The following is a 23,550-nucleotide window of genomic DNA, read 5'->3' as shown; positions in this document are numbered from 1 at the left end:
ATCTATCACTTTTAAGCAGTTTGCTTTCATTACTTTATATTCTAAAATAATGTTTTTAAAATACTGAAAGATGCTTTGAATCTTAGTATAAATACTATTTATTGAAAGAGAGAGAGAGAAAATTAGGGGAGGGGGGTTGGAAACTCACCTTTAGTGCTCCCATTTGTACCAGGAACAATATCCGTTACATTAATATGATGAGCATAATCTAAAGAGGGAAAGGAAGACAAACAACTTAAGAACATCTCAGCCCTGCAGCTAGTTTCTTCCGAGGTGTATCTTGGAACAAACAGGATGCATGCTGAAAGCAACATGCAGAGGACTACTATTTCTGAAGCTGCAGTGTCGTTTTAGGTTTTAACAACAAAAAACAACCTTCCCACAGTTCTGTTCTACTCCTCCAGATGTTGGTAAACTCCCAACTCCCATCAAGCCCAATCAATTCAACAACATCTGGAGGGCACCGGCTTCCCCATCCCTGATCTACAGCACTGAATTTGTGCCAATGTTCACCACCACCACTGGACCTTGTTTACAATGCCCTTGGGCATATGAAGTGAGAGGTTCACATGCACAGCAACTCCCACTTGCTTCTGTGTAAGCACAACAAAATAATTGGGAGAGGTAGCTTCCAGGTCAGGAAAAAGGGCACCCAGCTTAGACCTGGGATTGCAAGCCAGTGGGGTGGAGTGATGAAAAGCAAACAAAACTCACTGCAGTCCACTGAAGGCAACCAACCATGCCCTGGGCCTCCACAACCTCTCTCAATGCCAATGGAAACTACCATATTTTTCGCTCTATAAGATGCACTTTCCCCCCTCCAAAAATTAAGGGGAAATGTGTGTGCATCTTATGGAGCGAATGCAGGCTCCATGGCTTCGGCAAAAGCAACGCAAAGCCTCCGGAGCGCAGCACACCGATCCCCTTGCTCTCGTGACTTCAGGGATAGCCGCCCGAAGCCTCAGGAGAGCAAGAGGAATCGGTGCACACCGATCCCTCTTGCTCTCCTGGCTTCGCTTTGCTGGAGAGGCGCTGCACAGCTTTCCCTCTCTGCGCAGCACCCCTTCAGCAAAGCGGGAGGAGAAATGGAAGGGGCTCCGCTTCTCTTGCCGCTTCGCTGAAGGGGCGCTGGGCAGAGAGGGAGAGAATTTTTTTTCTTGTTCTCCCCCTCGAAAACTAGGTGCGTCTTATGGTCGGGTGCATCATATAGAGCGAAAAATACGGTAGTAAGTTTACTACCCCTCCTTCTCTCTCCCCACCTCTTCTCTCCTAACCTTATACTGTAATACCACATTAAAAGTCTCACATCAAATACAACTTTTAAATTATAAACTAGCCAAAGAATTAATGCTTACAAGCACTCTGCAAAATTTCTGGATCTGGTGTTTTCAGAGTAAAATTGTGTCCAGGCAATGAGAATATGTCATTTGCATCAGTTCCATTACCCTCAATTCATCCTTCCTTGCTTGTCTCCCAAGTTTCAGGAAAGCAGTAAGGAATTTCTATCAGGTTTGCACTAGATCAGTGGGCCCTGGGACAAGAGCCTGATCTTGCTGCAATGCTGGCTCTTATTATGTCTAGACCTCTGCTCACTTGCAAGCCTGTTCCAAACCCTTTTGTGTTTTTGTCATTACTTTGTCAAGAATATCTCTGCAATCATTAGGCAGCAAGAACTTTTAAAAAACAACAGCGTAATCTATTTAAAGATACTTACAAGAGTCCAAGGAGCATTTTAAAAAACCCAAAAACCTGTGATTCTGCAACTTAGCCTGGGCTAACTTTTCTTTCTATAGTGAACTACATTGCCATCTGCTGGATAAATGGCTTAAAACACCTGCTGTTTCCACAATGAAGAAAGACTGTGGCCCACTTTAAAACATCAGCCAATTATGCCTACTCCGATTTACTAAAAGCCAAATTAAGACTTGCTTACATGTTTAGGATTAGTGCAAACACCAAACCCATTTAAACAGCCTTCTAAAATATACTCCTATGATGCATCTGAGATAGTATGGAAACATATTTAAGATGTATATAGAAGCATATATGTAAGATATATTTAAATTAAAATGTTAACATTGAACAGCCTCCCCAAACTGCTGCCCTTCAGATGTTTTGGACTGTAACCCAAGTCAGTCTGTAACCCAAAACATCTGGAGAGCACTAGGTGGGGGAAGCTCACCTGAGAATGATGCTCAATCTCAAAAGATGGCCAAAAAATATACGGACCTGCATGTTTTCATAACATTTAAATTAGTTCCAGGGCACCACAATGTGCAATGTTGAAGAGATTCCTAGGAATCAGCATCCTTAATAAAGGGCACTACTATAATAATTTATTTCAAATATTGTGCATTTGTTTATACAGAGAAAAGTTTGTTTTCTCGGAGATCTTAGTACGCACACTGTAATAGTCTATTCAGTGTGATATTTGAGTTTTATAAGCAGGTTTTCTAAAGGGCAAATTTATTTAGAGTATTTTTATAGTGCCCTTTGAGTATATTCTCAGGATGATTATAAAAATGAACAACGATGGTTTGGTTTGCAAGTCATTTTAAACCACAGTTAGCCTTAACTATGATTTAAAGGGGAATGCACAGCATTCTGGGGCACAGGAAAACAATCACAGCTGCTTCATTTGTCGTGATGCCATGCTACTTCAAGGTAAAGCATGGCTTGGCTTAGCGTTACATCCAAACCTGAGCTCATGGTTTGTCTCTCTTCGGACAAACCATGAGCTGCAACCAGATTATGTTCCTGGCCCACTCATGCTTTGTTTGGAGAGAGACAAACCACAAGTCTGGTTTCAGACACAACGCTAAGCCAAATCATAGCCGAGCACCTGGCAATGTGGCAGCTGTTGTTCAAAGCGACGTGCAAGCAAGGCCAGTACAAAAAATAAGAAGAAGAAAACTCATAGTCTTCCTCCCGAGAAGACATGTGCAGGATTGCACTGCAAGTTATTTTATGTATATGACACTTTTCTACAGCAGACGGTGTCCAAAGTGGCTTGCAATAAACACTCACATAATTACACACACTGAAACATAGACCAAAACAGCTTTTAACAGATGCAGCCATGAGTTCTGCTATGAACTATTACATATTATTTGCCAGGTAGGAAAAACCAAGGCCCAGCTGCAAGGAATGAAAAGAAAAGTTCACACTTACTATAAATAAATATCCCCGTGTTGTAAAGGAAATTGGACATGAGGACCCAGTAAACCACCATGGCTCCAATAAGGGATATCAACGAAAACAAAAGGCTAGACCATTGACCGAATGATCCAAAGTAATACTTGCAAACATCTGGGAATTCCCAAGTTGAGGTATCTATTAAAGCTGGGGGGGACGGGACACATCAAGCATAGAGTTAATACTAGAATTCAATAATCTAATCATTACCGCTTACACATACTTTGCATTCTGAAGATTCCTAAACATTAAGATATCACAGATTCTCAACAATTGATTCTGAACATCCTAACAAAGTGAAATAAAAGCCTATTGCTTTTAAAGTTATTTGCAAAAATAAAGGTAACGTACGTTTTTAAAATAGCAACAAAAATATCTAAAATACAATTATAGCATTTAAAGCAACCACCAAGCAGCAAACGGAAGAAGGGTTGCTGACGTATTAGAAGGCATGTTTTCACTTGCCTTCTAAAAACAAGGGAGATGAGTAATGTCTTTCTGAATACCAGCTGCAGGAAATCGCAGGTGGGCAGTGCACTGTTGTGCTCATGGTCAGTTTGCAGGCTTCCCACAAAGCATCTGTTTGCCCATGGTGAGAATAGATACCGGACTAGATGTTTATTGTTCTTAATTGGTTCCTCTGGTGGGAGAATTTTGCCCAGAAAAGGCCCCAGAAAAGGCCTGAACTGAACCTTGTGTATAGATGGGCTTTATAAATTTGATTTTAAGATATTGGGTGGACTGCGCATAGGATTGCCAAGTGAAGGTTGCAGGAATGGTACAGAAAAACATGAAGTCAGATTTCTGCTAAGTTAATAATTATTAAGCACCAGAGACCTAGGAAACATTGCATTAAGTTAAAGCTTTGTCTCAATAGCAAACTTGATGAGTGTATCCAACTGATGAGCAGGCATAGTACTGGAATTAATGGACCTAAGTTACTCTTGGATACAACCCTAAGTCTCTGACTGGGGATCCTTTTGTAGTAAAAACGGTGCACCCACACACAAGAGGGAGGCTATATCTTTAAAAAGTAACAGTAAGGAACTAACAGTAATAAGGTGGGCAGATACAACAGTGAGATCAGTTGTGGCTTTTCCTGTCACTGCAGTATGTAACAAGAAAAGGGAAACCAAAAACCTTTGGCCAGCGTTACAGGAAATGTGACTCTGCGTAGGTCTACGAAACCACAATTGGGGAACCTGTGGGCTTCCAAACATTTGATGGACTACAATTCCCATCAACCCTAGCCATTGACAATGCTGGCTGGTGTTGATGGGAATTGGAGTCCAGCAACACCTAGAGCGCCAAAGGTTCCTCACTGTTGCATTAGACTCCTGCGTCCCTGCCACACAGCCTACTCACATGCAGTAGCCCTTATTCATTGCCATTTATAGCAAAAGGTTAATAGCTTGCTTTCAGAACAAAGTGGAATTGCACAGAGCAAGTGTTCCATTATCAAACAGATTCAGCTGGAACTGCTCCTGATGAAAATGAGTTCTCAGTAATCTCTGTCTGATGGAACCCACCCTACAACAGGCAGGAACAGCTTAGGGTCACTATTTTATAAATAAACACAATTTTTTAACATTTATACCCCACTCTTCCTGGTTTAAAAACCGGGCTCGGAGCAGCTAATAGCAAATATAAAACATTGATTAAAATGCAACTTAAAACAACTTAAAACAGCATAAAATACAACAAAAATGCAGCATCAATATCAATAAAATTCAAAACTTCGGGGGGGGGGGAACCAGTCAGTAGACATTGAACGATCACAAGGGCTAACAGGCCAAGTTGGTCCTACTAGGGCCAGCAAGGAGACCAGGGAAGAATTTAAATGTGGGGTCCCAGAAAGGGTTTTTTCATAGAAGAGGAAAGGGAAAAGGGAATAGAGGATCAGGCTAATTCAAATTGAAGGCGGAATAGCTCTGCCTTACAGATCCTGCAGGGCCCCAGTCTCATGGGACAGAGCATTCCACCAGGTCGGAGCAGTCACTGAAAAAGCCCTGGCTCTGGTGGAGGATAGTGTAGCTTCCTTAGGGCACGGGACCTTTGAGCTATTATTATTCATGGACCTTAGGGTCCTCTGCAGGACATACCAGGAGAGGCGGTCCCGTAAGTATGAGTATTGTAGAACTACAATGTCTTCAACTCCAGGGCGCAGCAGTACATTAAGATGGTGGCTCCCAGAGAGGATACAAGGGCAGGTTCTAGTGCCTTGATGGTGGGCCCTGCTGAGAAGCCAGCAGCTGCCCAAGAGGGTCATGTGCCAATGCCAGGCCTATTTAAGAGCTACTCCAGGATATCAGGAATGTTTTCCTTATTGAAAGAGCACTAGAAGCAGTGAGCAGTCTTCCCTGGCTGTGTACAGCCACAATGGAATTGGGTGTTTTAATGCACACTTTCAGTTATACACACCTAGGCGAAATAGCTCTAGGATCGGTGCATCATGAGAACTGAGCATGCGCTATAGAACATGTCCGACTGCCTACACTGCAAAAATCAATCTGGAAATAAGTCCCTGTAGCAGAACACCTCAATCACACAGATAAATAGTACTGAAACTCATACTTACGTATCATTGTCCTCGATTTCACAACTCTGTAGCAACAGTAAAGTGTCAATACTCCCATTAACAAAATAATAACGATTCCAGAGGTAAATCCAGCCTGTTTTTTAAAATGAAAAAAGGATTAGCATATTGTGACATTGATGCAAATTAAATTACACCCACACATTGCTGCATTAAGATTGACCTTGACACACCTGTAAGTTGCCTTACCTGTTTTATTCCCCAGGGAATACTTAATATAGATGTACCCATCATTGTATTCCAGATCATAAATCTGAGGGGAGAAAACATGCACACGTAAAAATATGAGAAACTAAAACTGATTGCGGAAGCTTTTTCTACGTATTATGAATTTGTGACAATGTACTTCATATCTACCATGCTTGGAAAGCATTTCACATACATAGTTACTAGGCTTGAGTTTTTGCCGTAACCGTCTGCACAGCCATCTATTTTGTAAGCCGTTCCTAATGGACTATACACGTAGATTTCTTCTGGAGCAGGAAGTACGTGATCAGGAGCCACCTAACAAAAGATGAGAACACAAGGCCTTAGTGACTGTGTAAGTCTCTGGTGCTGCAATGCAGTACTCCGGTATTCGCAGAAGAATTCAAGAAGGCACTTCAATCCCAGTTTTAAGCAAGTTCTGCCCATTGAATTCAACAAAGCTTACTTGAAATGCAACAGTGCAAATGTTATTTAATATTTGAGCTTCTATGTTGTGTGGGAGGGGAGCTTTTAAAAACTGAAAGGGGGAAAAACCTGGCAAAAGTAAAAGAATGAAAAAAAGAGAAATGTTAAGTGCCTATGTCTGCTGTCCAACACTTACAATCCTAAAAGAACTGTAAATCCAAATGAATTAAATGGAGTTTACTCCTAGGTGAGCGTCCATAATATGGTAGCCCAAGCTATAAAATATAATAAGACAATTGACTCATTCCCATATTATACAATTAAGGCACATGGTTTCTCCTAAAGCAGCTTGGGTACTGTAGTTTACCCCCTCACAGAACTACAATTCACAGCAGTCTTGAACTACAGTCCCCATAATTATTTTTTGGGGAGGACACCATGTGCTTTGAATGGATGGTGTTAATCAGCCCAGTGATAAGCCAAACCATGGTTAAGTGTGAATGAGTAAGTGGGCTGATGTACTGTTACAAAAGCTCCTACATCTTCGCTTCTCTCCCCATCCTGCTGCACTACTGGGGACTAAGTACTGGGACTTACTCCAGCTTAGTGTTTTATGTGAACCTGAACTTGGGGTTTGTCTTGGCCAAACAAGCAATGAGTGGTAAGACGAGCAAACCTTGGTTACACCTCATAGTTTGTTTGGTGCTCCCACACCTGGGAGTTTTGCAATAACTTGTCTTTTGCTTACCAGTGCTCTATCTGAGGGCGACGCAAGCCTGCTGTAGTAATGAATCCGCTTATTCATTGCTGAAGCTTCATCTGTAATTCTCTGCGTATCATCATTCACAGTAACAATATTTGTAGGTTCTATATGGAATGGCCTGGAAGAGAAATAAAAAACATAATAGTCTTTAAAGCCATAATCAACAGAAGACTAACATTAGAGGTTGATAATGGAACAAAATAGTCCAGCATTTGGTTCCCACAATGCCCAACCAGATGCTTATCAAAAGCCTATGAGTCAGACATGAGTAAAGTAGCATTTTCTTGCTCATGTCCCCCAGTACACTGCCTTTAATACTGGAAGCACAATTTAGGTGTCATCACAAAGAAAGCTCAGGCTGATGCCATAATGAACCTTAGCTGGCTGCTGGGCCTCTGCTGAAGATCTCAATTTGTGAGCAGGTCTGTTTGGGAGAGTAGTTGCTTAAAGCTGAATGGAGCCTTTTAGGTTAACCAAAACACCTTAAATTTTGCTTGCCAGCACCCAGGCAGCCAGAGCAGTCCCATCAAAATTGATGTTGTATGATGATGAAACTCTCTCCTACTCTGCAAATTCTCTCCTCCTCAGCAATCTAGCTGCCACATTCTGCACTAGCTGCAACTTCCAAAGCAGCTTTGAGGGCAGTCCCTTAGAGCACATTGCAGTAATCCAATGCGTGAGTCATTATAGCCACACTATCCATGGCCTGGAATGACTACAGCTGGTGTACCAGCTAAAGAAGAAGAAGAGTTTGGATTTGATATTCCGCTTTATCACTACCCGAAGGAGTCTCAAAGCAGCTAACATTCTCCTTTGCCCTTCCTCCCCCACAACAAACACTCTGTGAGGTGAGTGGGGCTGAGAGAATTCAGAGAAGTGTGACTAGCCCAAGATCACCCAGCAGCTGCATGTGGAGGAGCAGGGACACGAACCCGGTTCCCCAGATTACGAGTCTACTGCTCTTAACCACTACACCACACTGGCTCTCAAGTGTAAAAGCTAGTAAAAGACACTCTTAGCTGCAGGGGTCACTTACACCTCCAGGTGGACTCTCAGCCACCTGCTTATTTAGAGGGAATGCAGATGGGGTTCACATGGCTGAATATTCCCTTCATACAAATATAGCAGAGTTCTGTAGCACCTAACAAATTTACTAAGGCCTAAGCTTTCACAGGCTCTGTATGAAAAGATTTCCTCTATACAGAAAAATGTCAGGGAGGTGGCTAGGCTTGAATCCTGCCTAAAAGATAGCAACACTGACTGGAAACCTCAACATCGCTTACAAATCAAATTAAAAATCATAATAGTTTTTTTAAAAGACACAAAGAGTACAAGAGGTGACTCATATGTTTAGAAATCAACTGGCCTATTTGAAAAGATACAATCTCACTTGCTCTGTATCATTTGTTGCATGGAACCACATCATAACCACAAAGATGGTGATCAATTATGGAAGGAAAGAACCACAAAAACCACACACACTTTTTCTTTTAGCTACAACAGTGTCACGCCAGCTAACTAAATACCAATGAAACTGTCCCCCAAAACAGCAATTTACATATACTCGAGCAGCTTCTATTTAAGGAAACCAAGGGAACAGTATCAACATTTGAACAATATGGATTAAACATTACCTTGAAGACCTCCCAAACTGAGACAGCACTAAGTGGCTCCCATGCAGACTTCTATTACCTGACTGTATGCTCTTTTAACATATAGCAAATTACTCCCCAAGCACACGTCAATCTAAGGCTACAAGAAGAAGTATTCTCAAAAAGTATCAGCTGGTGGGCCACAAGCTTCCTAACTTTCCAAAAACACACTGCTAACTAATTATTACTGCAAAATTATATTCCCCACCTCTGCTGCTTTTTAGAGCTGATTCACACACATATTTTATCAGGTCTTGTGACAAGCTACACCCGCCTAAATTCCCTCTTCTACACAAGGATTAAAGGTGCAGGAGCACTGCCTTCTCTTTGCATCAAGCCATCCCAAATCACAGCTGATCGCAAAGTCTTCTTTGTGGAGCTTGACCCTGTGAAGGGTCAACACGCCTTGATATTGCACTTTGCAAACTGCATCTGCAAGCTGTGATTGGAACAGAACACGATGCCACATAACTTAAAGGCATGTTCAATGCTCCTAAGCTTTAGGTGTGTTTGTCTGAATCTGTGTAAGGGGGTGAAGGTGGGGACAGGCATGCAAGCCCCATCACCTGACCTTGTCTGTGTTGAGCAATAAAGGTCTGTGGGGGAGTTTGCTTGAATGTGAGTAGATCAGGGGAGCCTGCTTTGTCAGGATCACTGATAACACAAAGGGTTTTACTCATGTTCAGGTGAATGAGAGTAAAAAAAAAAACCTGCAGACCTCTCCTGCTCAAAGTACTCCTGCCTGCCTGAGCAGGCAGGAAACATATACCAGGAAAATTATCTCTTTCAGCTTCTGCCTTCTGGAAGAAGGTACAGGGTTATAAAGACTAGGACTAGCCACCTGAGAAACAGTTTCTATCCAAATGTGATTTTGGTTTTAAACGCAGTGTAAGGTAGTCTCTATGGGAGTATATTGTATTTAATTATGGGGTATCAGCTGCGGGTTAAACCACAGAGCCTAGGGCTTGCCGATCAGAAGGTCGGCGGTTTGAATCCCCGCGACGGGGTGATTGCTCAGTCCCTGCTCCTGCCAACCTAGCAGTTTGAAAGCACGCAAAGTGCAAATAGATAAATAGGTACCGCTCCGGTGGGAAGGTAAACGGCATTTCCGTGCGCTGCTCTGGTTTGCCAGAAGCGGCTTAGTCATGCTGGCCACATGACCCAGAAGCTGTACGCCGGCTCCCTTGGCCAATAAAGTGAGATGAGCTCCGCAACCCCAGAGTCAGCCACGACTGGACCTAATGGTCAGGGGTCCCTTTACCTTTTATCAGAGTTTTTAGGGGGCTGGGATAGCTGGGATATCAGGCTTGTTGTTTTTTGAATGTCTGATGTAGATTTTTTTCCAATTTCGTTGTTCTGTATGTGACAGTGACAATAAAGATTATTGTAATGGGAGATGGAGCTTGCCCCTGTCTCTATGGACAAGTTTAGCATTTGTGTCTTCAGGCAAATACTCAAACATGCCTTTCGACTTTTTCCCAGTCAGTGCTACTGCTACCGCATGTGGGAAACTCAGGAACTCGTTTAGATTACAGAGGACAGAAGCAAGACACCTATTCAGTTCAAATCATAATACATTTTACCTAAATCCAGCCGATATCCTGATGCAACACAAGTGTTATAGCCATTCTACAAGTAACATTCAAGTTAAGAGGTTACTGAGCTGGAGGATAAATTGCAGGAAGTAGCATCAAAATGAAGAAAATATGAAGCCAGACCAAAAATACTAATGAACAGCAGTAAAAGAGATCTTAAGTATTTATTTCCTCTCACCTTTTGTATTTAAAGTCTTCTGGGTTAAACTGAATATTGAGGGCTCCAATGTCATTTTCATCACCTCCAACAGGGACCAGAAGAGGACTAGTATCTTCTTCCATATCTGGAGAACGATCTTCTACCAAATGTAGTAAATTATTATAACCTTAAAGAAAGTGAAATAAGTAAGTTACTGCAAGTGATCATCACTACATTTCCTCAAAATATTATTTCTTCAGGAAGACAGGACCTCCCTTAACTTTATTAAGCTCTGAGTCTAAAATTGCCTAACTATATAACCTTTCAATAAGCATCTAAGATTTATGTTTTGACATTTCTTTGGCAAAATGCTTTAAATTGGGGGTGGAGAAACTGTAGTCCACCAGAAGGAGTTGGATTACAAACCCCATTATCCTGACCATTGGCTAGGCTGCCTGGGGCTGATGTAAACTGGAAGTCCAGCAACAACTAGAAGGCCTGAGATTCCCCATGCCTGCTTTAAATGAACAATTTATATGATTGTTCCCCATTGGCAGGGCTTTAAAATACACTGGTTTATTTTTCATTCAAAAATTAAACCACAGAAGTTCTGGACGAACAATGCTGTGCATGATTACACAGAAGTAGGTCACGCGGAGATCAATGGCACCCAGGTAAGAGTGCACAGGATCGTAGCCTAAGTAGTAAAATGTTCAAGTGGGACAATGACTGAAAAACAGTGTGGAAAATTTAACATACTATCAGGAGAGGTTATGTCTCAGTGTATTGTTTTTACAGGAGAAGTGGAAGACTGGAAATAGAAATCCATGTTCCAGAGAAAGTCCAGCATATTTTTAACTGATAAGAAACCTCTCCCCCAGAAACTAGCTGATTCAATAGAGTCATGGGAAGTTAAAAGATAACAATGCAACTACTGGTCTGATGTTTACCAGTCACAGAATTTAGGAAGCTATATTATCTTGAGCTGATTGTATAAAGCTATAAAAATGTATAGTAGTAGTTTTTTCTGGGAAATCTCATTGAGAGGAGGCGTAGAGTTATTTTGGAGTTGCAAGTTCAAAGCTTGTTAGCTGCAATATCCTGTAGGTCTGTTCCTGATTTGCATTTAATAATGTTCACTTTGAATACATTCTAATCCTCTACTATGTTAAGTATGTTAGTACATAATCTTCACAATAGTATCTGAAAGTTTAACTGACATAATCCATAAAACTGAGGTCAACATCTGAGTTGGAAAAATCTCAGTTTCAAATAAAGAGGAAGTTGCTGCTTGGTTCAACACCGGATGTGTGTAAGCAATCTGAATAAACACGTTTGCAAATATCTGCTCTTCAAAATAAGCTTTGGAACACCCTAAATCACAGGCAGACGACCCTGATTCCATCTAAAACTGCCCCATGCTTTCCACCCCATCAAAGTCTTGCCTGTCTGTTTCCCCTGTAATTTTATACTTAACAGTGCTTTCGTTCTCTTCAGCTTCAGAACAATTGGAAATAACAGTATTTTATTTGATTAAAATATTTAAAAAACACTCTTTCCATAGTTGTATGGCTTTGGGAGAAATATCCCTCCAAACCAATAGGTGTCTGAAAACAAATGGGTAGGCTTCTGTAAATTTTAAATTACCTTGGTGCCCCCTTCTGGAGTGAAAGGTGATTCATGATTATTTTCATAAATTAATAATATGTATGTGCAACACACTAAAGACAACATGGAATTATTTTTATTTGATTTCCAGAACAGTAGCTGCTCTGCTTTTTTGTATATATTTTAAACAAAATTCTCTGTTTACTTGAGGGTAACCTCATCAAGCACAATAGGGTTTAATTCTGAGCAAACCTGCATAGAATCAGAAATTCTAATCTGTAGGAGCCAGATTATTCTTGATATAATGTAGCCTTTGACCAAAAACAAATGCTTACCCCTGCCCAGATCACCTATTCCCCTGGCTGGAAGACTGTCCCTAAAAGATCTCTCAGCTTTTTTTTGGGGGGGGGGTGGACAGAGGGCCACATTTACCCTGTGCCAAAGCTTTTAAAACCTATTCCTTACAATGCATTTCAGGCATGAAGACCCTCATATGGAGTTTTGTTCCTCAAAACATGCAGAGCTGCAGCAGTTGAAGATCTGGGGGTTCCCAAAGCTTATTTCTGGGTACAAAGACCCTGCAGTGGGGTAAAGCATCTAAGGAACTGGCAGCGAGAAGAATCAAACCAGCCTTGTTAAAGGACGATTATCCAAACAAAAGATGCTTAAGTTCCATTTATTTCAATGGGGCAGCGTGGGATATATTTAACATTCTCCCGAAATTAGTGGGACTTAAAGATTCTTTACCTCTGGCTACACCATAGGCAGAGTTTTCAGTTCCCTTGATAAAACTTTAAATCTCATCAGCGCCAACAGGCTGACGTTGTCGCTACTGTGGAGCATTTACCACAAACAGAACTTGAGATTTCAAACTTGGATTCTTTTCCTTCACCCATACAAATAAAGGAGCGATTTTAAAAAAACCTCTGTTGCGCTACCAAAATCCCGCAGATCTCTTTTAACTTGAGATCTGACTGAGGAGAGAGCAAGAAAGAGACGGACTCCTGTTTTCTCTAGCTAAATGACGCCGTTGCCTTCTTCTGACAACCGATAACACATTTATTTGCAAATGTCTGCTATATTAGAGCAGGCACTTGACCACACGAGCAACTGACCCCTTCGCGCTCTTACTCAGTAGCAAGTCTCGCTGAGTTCCGCGGACCTTGCTCCTAGGTAAGGATGCACAGGGACTGCAGTCTAAAGGCTGGTGATCGGCGTGTGTGTGTTATTATTATATATATATTTAACACAAGTTTAAATGAAATCTAATGCAGATTCTGTACCTGGACTCCGCTCCGCCTGATCTCAGTCTGCCACCATTCACCGGTACGAGGCTGCTGCCTCGCTTGAGTCATTTCCAGTCGAAAGCTGTAAACAGGAAGAACTTTTGCTGCTCTCAGCACCGATAGAGCGGACTCCCTCAGTCCTCCATCGGCACATCCGCCATCCAAATGAATGTGATCCGAAGCATGGGATCCACCATAGAGATGTCGACATAGAGCGGCTCCCACTCTGCGCCCATAGAGCTAAGCCAGCCAGCCGCAGAGATATAACATCTCAAGAGTGACACACGCCAGCTTCCCTTTTCGAGTTTAAGGTCTCTTATTTCCCACCGCTAGGAGGGGTGGAAGCGCAGGGCGGCGCGCCTGTGTAAGGTGCGAAGCGTGTGCAACCCGTTCATTTTGAGAGGGAGATGGCAGATACAGTGATTAGCATTTTCCAGTCCTTTCCTTACAAAGGTGAATTGCCAGATGTGCCATCTGGAGTTGTTTTGGAAGAGAATCTCTTCTGACATCAATAGACAGGCAATATTATGTTAAGAACATGATAAAATGCCAGCAGTTTCCTAATGGCACCAGCCAAATTGTAATTTCTGCTTCAGAAATTGGTCATTTATTTTGCCTGGTCCGTTCCTATGTTCAAATTATATGAAGTTTAATATACTGTAAAATTGAAATCCTTTTCAACCAGCAAAAAAATATTTTTTTAAAAAAAACCCTCTTCTGACGTGTTCTCTGGTTTCAATGCATGTACCGCCTGTGCAGTGATTTCAGGAGACACTGGCAGAGCTAGGCTTTATTTCACCCGGATCAAAGACCCAAGTTTGACACACACACGCAATGTGAATTGTGGACATACACACACAGGTTGGGACATCACCACGGAAGTGGCCTGCGATATCCTTGAAAGCTTGCGCAAGGAAATCTGTTAGGTGCCACAAGGCTCCCAAATGCAACTACAACACTGAAAGAAATCCTGATAATGTGGGAAATGTGCAGGGTTGTACTGGAGACCGGTTGCGGATATGTATTTCACCTATACAGGTCGGACATTTCTGAAAAGCCTCTCCCCACCCACACCCACCCCGAGTTGTCAGCTTATCTACTTCAACCCTGCCCCCCAATACTAGATGATTGCATCCCCTCTCCCAATCTTCACTAAGATATTAAAAACTCTGTTACATTAACAGGTATTTAATGTAAGCAGCTGTCAGTGCACCCACCATCTTAAAAATTAAGATAGAAACTGGAATATTTCAAGGCTATTCTTATGTGACACAGCCTCCACCCCATTCAGCTTGCAATAAGGAGATGACAATGCCAAACTATGTTGCAGGGTTTTTATATGCCACTGTTAATTCCTACCCTTGCGATACAGTGGTGCCTCGCAAGACGAAAATAATTCGTTCCGCGAGTCTTTTCGTCTTGCAATGTTTTTCGTCTTGCGAAGCACGGTCCGTCGCAACTGCGCCTCTTCAAGCGGCTTTAAGAAAAAAGCGCAAGACGTTTTCGTCTTGCGAAGCAAGCCCATAGGGAAATTCGTCTAGCGAAGCAACGCAAAACCGAAAAACCCTTTCGTCTAGCGAGTTTTTCGTCTTGCGAGGCATTCGTCTTGCGGGGCACCACTGTATAGGCATAATATTGTTATAGGAATTTTAAGGTATCATATATAAACCACGTGTCTGAAATAGTACAGGAAAACAATCCTGAAGCCATTTTGACTCTCCCAAATTGACCTCAAATATTTCTCTGCAAGGAGGAAGGAAATGGGAAAAGCTTTCCAATTGTCTTTGCATTGTAGGGGCTTACACCTCCCTGTAAATACAGTCTGGCAAGTATCTGTTAAGCTGAGCACACTATCAATATGCGTATGGGATTCAGGAACTAAGTATTTACCATCTCAAAGGAATGGCCAGGATGCCCAGGTAAAAGCAATCAGTGATCATTATTAGGTATCCTGTCAGACAGGTTTTCTGCTGTAGGCCTCAGTGATGTATGTATGTATGTTTTGGGGGGTGCTCTTGAGCTACAAGGGAGTCAATTTTCAAATGTTTATATAAGAGCTTTCATACCATTGTTCTAGGTTCCTCTCCTCCCTCCCCGTGTGGGGTGAGCAGGGGACCCTGTTGCAACAGTTTAATAAAGTTTATGTTTACTAGCTGCTTTGCTTCTCAATATTCTCTGGTTGGCCTCTGTTATTTTCTCCTACCGATAAAGAATCTACTTAAGGACTCTACCTTCTAGCACAGGAAGCATTCACAAATTAAAAGAACTTTAAAACCTCACCTTTTTTCCACACAAGCAGACTTCTGTTTTGCTTCTACTTTTTGAGGAGTCTGTGGGTAAATGTGCTCCTTGCAAATAACTGCAATAAAATCTTTGTGGATTTCTACACAGGATCCCTCCAGACTGTTTATTTTGCTTTGGCTGGTGTATTCTGCAGCATGTCATTGATACATTAATAGCGCATTGGTGGTGGATTTATAATTGTCAGCACATCAGTCTGTTTTATTAGTTGTTCTGCAAAGCCTTCCCCGTGTTATCGCATTATTTCTGTCTGGAGGGATTCCTGTTAAGCTTCTAAATTACAGAAATAAGTGTCCTATGTTACATTATGTTAAATTACAGAAATAAGTGTCCTATGTTCTATGTTATTTCTGGCCTTGGGGTTTCTGTATTTTAATCTTTTTTTATATGTACTGGCTGGCCTATTTTAATTAATAATAATAATATTGGAAAGCTTTAATGATGAAAGATAACAGCTACTGTTTACAGACGGCGACCACTCTTTCTGTGAGTGCTGCCTGAAGGGATAGGGGTGACATCCTCAATGCGCCCTATCTTCATGCCAGATCGAGCCAGAGCTCTGAGGGCTGACTGGGCTCCAGGCCCAGGAGTCTTTGTTCTATTTCCACCTGTAGCCACTGTGAAGGGCAGTGATTCCCAGCTCCTTGCATCTCTGAGCTACATCCTGGGCAGCCAACAAAGCAGCGTAAGGAGAAGACTCATCCTTGTCAGCCTTCACTTTCATGCCACCAGGTACTCGGCAGATTGTTTCCTTGCCAGACAGGTTAGTTACATGGACAAAAGTGTCATTGAAGGAAGCGAGGATGTGGCAGACTCCAAACACATTCTCTCCTTCAGCCACTTGTGGTCCCAGACTGATAACCTGTTCTTCCTTCTTTTCCTTGCCCTTACGAGGTGCCATTTTCGTCCGTCTCTGCAGGCAGCGACCAACACCGGAAAGGAAGAGCTATACTGGCCTTTTTGTACAACAAGGGAAGTCAAACTTTGACTTACTGGAACTATGTGACAATGTGAGCTCCCAGGAAGGAACTCATGGCTGCTTTGTTTCTCCTTGGACCTTTTTGTACTTGCAACCACACTGAGCCAAGGTTCATTTTTTAAAAAAGACCAGGGAGAAGAAAACAAATCAGCTGAAGGTTCCTCTCCAGGAGCCCATACATGGCCCCAGGCAGCTAGTCTGGTTTACAGTGCTTGGTGAACCAAGCCACCACTACAATGTCTTCTTTGCTGTTTTATTGTTTTCTGTTGAATTAATTTTATTTGATCTATTTGTAACAGCAACATGCATTTTATAATTGACTGGCAATTAGCTTCTGGGTTCAATTCAAAGTGCAGGTTTTGACCTATAAAGCCTTAAATGGCTCAGGACTGCATCTCTCCAGATGAACCAACCCAGACCCTGCAATCATATTCAGAGGCCCTTCTTCATATGCCTCCATGAGAGTTCTGGAAGGTGGCAACATGAGACCAGGCCTTTTCTGCAGTGGCACCCCACTTGTGGAATGCTCTTCCCAGGAAAGTTTGGCTGACACTTCATTATATACCTTTCGATGCCAGATGAAAGTATTCTTCTTCAGCCAGGCCTTTGGCTGATTACTATCCGATACCCATTTTAAACGTAGGATGCGGGAGAGGAGGTTGTTGTTGTTTTAATTCTTGCTTTTATTATGTATTTTGTATTTTTATATTGCCAGCTACCCTGAGATCTGTAGATAAAGGGCTGTATACAAATTTAATAAATCAATAAATTATGCAGCACAAAAACTCATACACATGTTTTTTATAGACTAACCGCCACCATTCAGCTGAGCTGACACTTGAATATACTAAAAGTACACACTCTAGTATATACTCCAGATTTAAGAGCTGAAAAGCAAACTTGCACATTGCTTTTGCTTCTTGTGGAGAATTGCCATGGTGAATCTGTTATGCAACCAATGATTTTTTTCAAGTGAAGCACAATCCTTCTTGGTGAAGAGCACTTTTAGCTGCGTGCAAGAAGCAGTCATGCTTTTTTTCCCCCTGGGTGCCACATACAAATATGCTTGCAATGTAAGTAGAAGAGAGTGAGGCAGAAAGGTAAAGACAATACAGTGTCAGGGTCTGCTTTAGTTGAGCCTTTTGCACCCTCAGCCCCAGGCTATATTTATATGTTTTGTTTTAGTACAAAACTGTACATCACCTTGGCAGAAAGTTGGTATATAAATGCAATAAATGATAACACCCCCACCTGAATATCTGGTTTTATTGTTGTAAACTGCTTAGAAGCCATTTTGGCATATAAGCAGTGGGTGTTTATGCGTACATCATCATCATCATCTCCAGCTTTAAGTTTTGCATGACTGGCAGAAATTCAACTGTGCACGCTTTCCCATCACAGTACTGCTACCTTGGCCAGTTGAATTGTTTCCTGCCAATTAGCTGGCAAAAGAAGCCAGTCAGAACCAAAAGTGAGTAAAAGCAGCAGATGGCCAGAGACAAAGTAGTAATAGAGAGCATTGAATTGCTGAAGAGATCCATACCACACATATATGCAGCCACTCCTGCAAAGCCAGAGACATTTTTAAAGCATTTTATAAAGAACAGATTTGTCAAATATCAGAACTGAATAGTTTACCTTGGGTCATTTAATAGGTCTTATATTTAATTTGAGCTGCCTAAACTGCTTTGTAAAATTGTGCTTTGAATTCTATGGCAGCCATCAACTTCTGCTGTCTGGCTGAAACCAGCTATAATCAGGATGGTGGTGATTAAGACTGCATATTCATTAGTAGCTTAAACCAGAAAATTTAGTGTAAAAATATGAGTAAAAATCATATAGCATCAAGCACAGCACATTACAACAAACAGGAAAATATAATGAAATAGTCTGCCAAAACTCTCAACTGATCTGGGCCACTTGGCAGACCACCAAACGGTTTTTCTCCCGTTGTAGCAATTGTCATTCAATGTGCTAGATCAGGCATAGGCAAACTCCAGCCCTCCACATGTTTTCGAACTACAATTCCCATCATCCGTAGCTAACAGGACTAGTGGTCAGGGATGATGGGAATTGTAGTCTCAAAACATCTGGAGGGCCGGAGTTTGCCTATGTATGCCTGTGCTAGATGTACGATGATTTTAATTGCTTCTTTTATTTTTTAAAATTGCATTTTATTGTATTATACTTTAAATTCCATATGCAGTGGTACCTCGGGTCACATACGCTTCAGGTTACAGACTCCGCTAACCCAGAAATCGTGCTTCAGGTTAAGAACTTTGCTTCACGATGAGAACAGAAATCGTGCTCCAGCGGCGTGGCAGCAGTGGGAGGCCCCATTAGCTAAAGTGGTGCTTCAGGTTAAGAACAATTTCAGGTTAAGAACTGACCTCCGGAACGAATTAAGTACTTAACCTGAGGTACCACTGTAATTCAATATTGTAACTGTTATTTACAGATCCCATGATTGAAGCTCACAAACCATGGTTCCCAGACCAGTTTTGGAACCACTGTTCTAGGCTCTAGGGCTCCATTTGCTAAAGTCTGCAATACTAACTATAGTTCTGAACATGTTTTTGTGATTAGGAGGAAATTACATCCATGTCAGCAATTCTTAAATGTGTCATGTGTTACAGTAAAACTCTTTAACACTGCAAAATTATTTTCTGCAATCTTTTGCAACATCTGTCCAGGGACATTATCATGACACATATCCTCCCTCAATATATGAACTTTCACATGTTTGACAAAGGTTGATTGAAGCTATAACCATAGGCACCCCACCCATTTTACCCCTAGGCTTACCAATCTTTTTATTGGCAGGATTCTCACCCCTTCAAGTGGCAGTCTGTGAGGTGAAGATTTTCCTGCCAAATAACTTAACTAGAAAATGCTTCCTGGGAGTCCAGCTTGAAAAGCTGTCATCTCAATAGGCATAGAGGGGATTGTCACATTTTCCTGGAATGAGTCATATGCCTTTGAACATGTACTAAAAGTAAAATAAATGCTTAACCAGCAGAACTTTTTTTACGTAGTAGTTTGAATTTGAAATGCTCTCCTACCTGAAGGAGGTGGCACTCCTAACAATAAATGCTCTAGGTATACATTCACCCCTGTATTATTTATTTATTAAATTTAGTAGTATTATTATTAATAATTTTATTTAATCAATTAATTTACATGCCGCCCTTCATCACAAGATTTCAGGGGGGTTCAAAGAAGTTTATACAAACTTCTTCAAACTGAGTTCTGGGGAACTCAGGTTGCTTAGAACTTATAGAAGACAAACCTTCCCAAAATATAACTTCTTCCTTAGAAAAGCAGTTGCAGTTCCAAGGCACATGCTCAGTCTGCCAACAAAAGTGGCCAGCGCCTTTATTACTGGCAAAATATGGCCCTGCAGTGCATCTGGCTTTTGTGGAAGACAGGTAAAAATTCTTTAGCAAGGTGGTATTTGATCAAGCAAAGATGGCGACGGAGGTAGCAGCCTAATTAGAGCCTCCGACTTCAATTAAGCGTTTTTATTAGTTTTATCAGTTTTAGCCTCTTCAAGACCTCAAAACTACACCTCAAGGACCTTAAGGACTATCGGCGGTCTGTCTTGTCGCCTTGTTTTAACTAGCTTATCCTTTTATTGCTTTATTGTTCTACCTTTATTGTTCTACTGTCTACCGTTGCACTGCTTATTGATATGGCTACACTGACTCATAACCTTGGGGCTCCCGGACGACGGATCGGCTTGAAATACAGCCAAAGAAGCTGAGGAAACCGCTGAACTCCTTTAAGCCTAACTTCAATAAGATAAGTCCAAGAATTCCCCCATGAATTTCCTCACGAATACCCTCCCGCCCCAAGCTAAGGCTTAAGAAGGGAAGGGTGGATGGCGGAGAATCAAAAGGAGTTGTGCTAGTCCAGTAGAAATAATTTAAAAAACCGTTGTAAAGCAATACCTTCATTAGGTTCAACCAAAGTATCACAAAATAACAAGCTTTTGAATGCTCCAGACCTCCTATCTACCTACATTATAGGTAAATCAAAGATGAAGGGGGGAGATGGAAACCTGGGCATGTCAAAGTTCCAACATTTATAGTTTGTATTATTAATGAAGTGCAGGCAGGTATCTGGCAGAATTAGGCCCAGCTCCCAAACTATTTCAGGTTGCGCTGAGGGTTGCTAGAACAAAGGAACACCTCATTTTTGCACCTAGTAGCAAGTCTTATCTTGTTCCCTTCACCAGAAGTTGTGTTTATTGGCATAGTGACTTTACACGTCTGCAGCGAGCCTTCACACAACAGGAAGTGGTGGTGTACAAGCACACTCATGAGCCTTCCCTGTTATACAGTAGATCAGATCTTGCACATTGGTCCTTTTTATATTTTCACTTTTTTCATGTTTGCTCCTGCTGTTTCCTCTGCCTCTGCTTTAAACTGCGGTTTTAGTGTGTTATAAGGAAAAACTGCTCCTTTATCCCTTATGGTATCCAAGAGCCCGAATAGAGTCCTTATGTAGATTTTCTATCGGTAGGAGAAAATAACAGGCCAACCAGAGAATACTGAGAAGCAAAGCAGCTAGTAAGCATTATCTTTATTAAACTGAAGCAGGATCCCCCACTCTTATATAGACTTTTGAAACTGCCTACCTTGTAGCTCAAGACCATTCCCCAAAACATCATACATACATCACAGGAAGAGGTGGTCCCCAGCAGGAAAGAGTGTAGCTTCTTTCCTGTCTGCCAGGATACCTTATAACAGTGTTTCCCAACCGGTGTTCCGCGGCACACTAGTGTGCCGCGAGACGTTGACTGGTGTGCCGTGGGAGGGAGGCGGGCGAGTCGGGCGGTGAGAGGCGGGGCGGCGGCGGCGAGCACGCGCGGGGCGGCGAGCGAGCTCTCTCCCACATCCCATCGCCGCTCGCTTCGGCCGGCCTACTGGAGGAAGGCGCGAAAACCTCGCGCATGCGCAGGTCTTCCGCCTGCGACAGCCCAGTAGGCCGGCCGAAGCGAGCGGCGATGGGATGTGGGAGGGAGCTCGCTCGCCGCCCGCCTCCCTCCCACGGCACACCAGCCTACCTCCCTGCTTTTTCCAATTAAGGCAACCTCCACTCTCCTGCCCCTCCGCGTTTCTCACCCCAAAGCCTTGTGGGCAGCAGGAAGTGGGGCCGTCCTGCCTCTACCCCACGCCGGGTGGCTGCTGACACGTCCCTTGGGCAGGAGAGGCATCCGGCTGGATGAAGGCAGCGACGCCGGGGGAACGAAACAGCACGGCAGGTCTGAGCTGGCGCCTGGAAGGACACAGATTGCTTCATGTCGCTGCATTCCACAGCTCCGAGGCTAGCAGGTGAATGCGTGCACTTCTCTCTCTTGTTTTATTTAATGTGCATTTTAGAAGCATGTGGAAATATCCTGCGTCATCAACCACTTTGGGGAAAGTGTGCATGTGTGTGTTTGGGGCTAGATTTCATGCATGCCTTTTTTTTAAGTTCTCTTCCTGCTTCATCCACATTCACCCCCCAAAAGGCCATTTTCTGCATGCTGAATAAATTCTGCAACTTACTATTTCATAATAATTATAAAATACTTTCTTTGTGTTTATTTGATTCCTATTAAAGAGAGTTACTTTATATATAGTCAATATAGGCACAGAGTTAATTTTTTTAACATTTTCTAATGGTGGTGTGCCGCGAGATTTTTTTCATGAAACAAGTGTGCCTTTGCCCAAAAAAGGTTGGGAAACACTGCCTTATAATGCCTTATCTGATTGCCTTTTCTGGGCATCCTGGCCAATCCTTTGAGATGGTAAATACTTAGTTCCTGAATCCCTTACGCATATTGATAGTGTGCTCAGCTTAACAGATACTTGCCAGACTATTTACAGGGAGGTGTAAAAAGGTAAAGGTACCCCTGCCCGTACGGGCCAGTCGTGTCTGACTCTAGGGTTGTGCGCCCATCTCACTTAAGAGGCCAGCGCTGTCCGGAGACACTTCCGGGTCACGTGGCCAGCGTGACGAAGTTGCTCTGGCGAGCCAGCACCAGCGCAGCACACGGAAACGCCGTTTACCTTCCTGCTATAAAGCGGTACCTATTTATCTACTTGCACCTAAGGGTGCTTTCGAACTGCTAGGTGGGCAGGAGCTGGGACCGAAAGACGGGAGCTCACCCCGCCGAGGGGATTCAAACCGCCGACCATGCGATCGGCAAGCCCTAGGCACTGAGGTTTTACCCACAGCGCCACCCGCGTCCCACTACAGGGAGGCGTAAGCCCCTACAATTCAAATATAATTGGAAAGCTTTTCCCATTTCCTTCCTCCTTGCAGAGAAATATTTGAGGTCAATTTGGGAGAGTCAAAATGGCTTCAGGATTGTTCTCCTGTACTATTTCTGTATTATGGCTTATATACTTATGTATGTGTTTGCCTTGTAATGAACATTTATTTTTTATATATAAATAAAAGACCTTAGAATTCCCATAACAAATGTGCCTTTCACAACTTTGGGGCCGATTTGGGAATACTGTACCAGATGTAGCTGAGCCCAGCTTGTCTTCAATAGCACACCATGTCTCCCACTTCACTTCTCAGCAGGTCTTATCTTGTTGAAGGTACCATCCTGTGCGTAACTTGGGAGCAAATAAAGAGGGACTTCCTTCTGAGACGTCGACTGATACCACCTGGCAGGTTCCAAAAATTAAAACAAACAAGCCCTATTGTGGCAGCAGGTTTGGGGTTTGTTTCTTTAAGGTGAAGTAGAACTGAAGCCAAGAAAGTTGGAACTTTTCAGAGTCTTGGAAATAATTAACTAGCACTAAGCTGTCCCCTCCTGTTGCCTC

General features: G+C 42.5%; 1 protein-coding gene and 1 pseudogene across 3 annotated transcripts in view; both read right to left on the bottom strand.

Moving 5' to 3' along the window:
- The window catches only part of SLC38A9 (solute carrier family 38 member 9), a 44,754-nt gene extending 31,057 nt beyond the window's left edge, over nucleotides 1–13,697 (bottom strand). The window contains exons 1-8 of one of the 2 annotated variants that reach the window (XM_083466040.1): nucleotides 13,444–13,697; nucleotides 10,592–10,739; nucleotides 7,152–7,284; nucleotides 6,174–6,295; nucleotides 5,981–6,044; nucleotides 5,774–5,867; nucleotides 3,172–3,342; nucleotides 149–208 (exon numbers count right to left, since the gene is read on the bottom strand). In XM_083466040.1, the coding sequence (XP_083322166.1) occupies nucleotides 149–208; nucleotides 3,172–3,342; nucleotides 5,774–5,867; nucleotides 5,981–6,044; nucleotides 6,174–6,295; nucleotides 7,152–7,284; nucleotides 10,592–10,695 (748 nt within the window). In that variant the 5' untranslated portion in view covers nucleotides 10,696–10,739; nucleotides 13,444–13,697. The remainder of the gene's footprint in view (nucleotides 1–148; nucleotides 209–3,171; nucleotides 3,343–5,773; nucleotides 5,868–5,980; nucleotides 6,045–6,173; nucleotides 6,296–7,151; nucleotides 7,285–10,591; nucleotides 10,740–13,443) is intronic. The other variant, XM_083466039.1, reaches the window with a different exon arrangement.
- Nucleotides 13,698–16,170: 2,473 nt separating this feature from the next.
- Nucleotides 16,171–16,712, bottom strand: LOC310689164 (small ribosomal subunit protein uS11-like; annotated as a pseudogene). The gene has a single exon. The product of its transcript is annotated as a small ribosomal subunit protein uS11-like (transcript).
- Nucleotides 16,713–23,550: the final 6,838 nt, after the last annotated feature.

The sequence above is a fragment of the Podarcis liolepis genome (assembly GCF_965112155.1).
Source record: "Podarcis liolepis genome assembly, chromosome: 11".
Lineage (NCBI taxonomy): Eukaryota > Metazoa > Chordata > Lepidosauria > Squamata > Lacertidae > Podarcis > Podarcis liolepis.
Note: the sequence above shows the minus strand (reverse complement) of the source record. Positions and strands in the feature narration are given on the sequence as shown.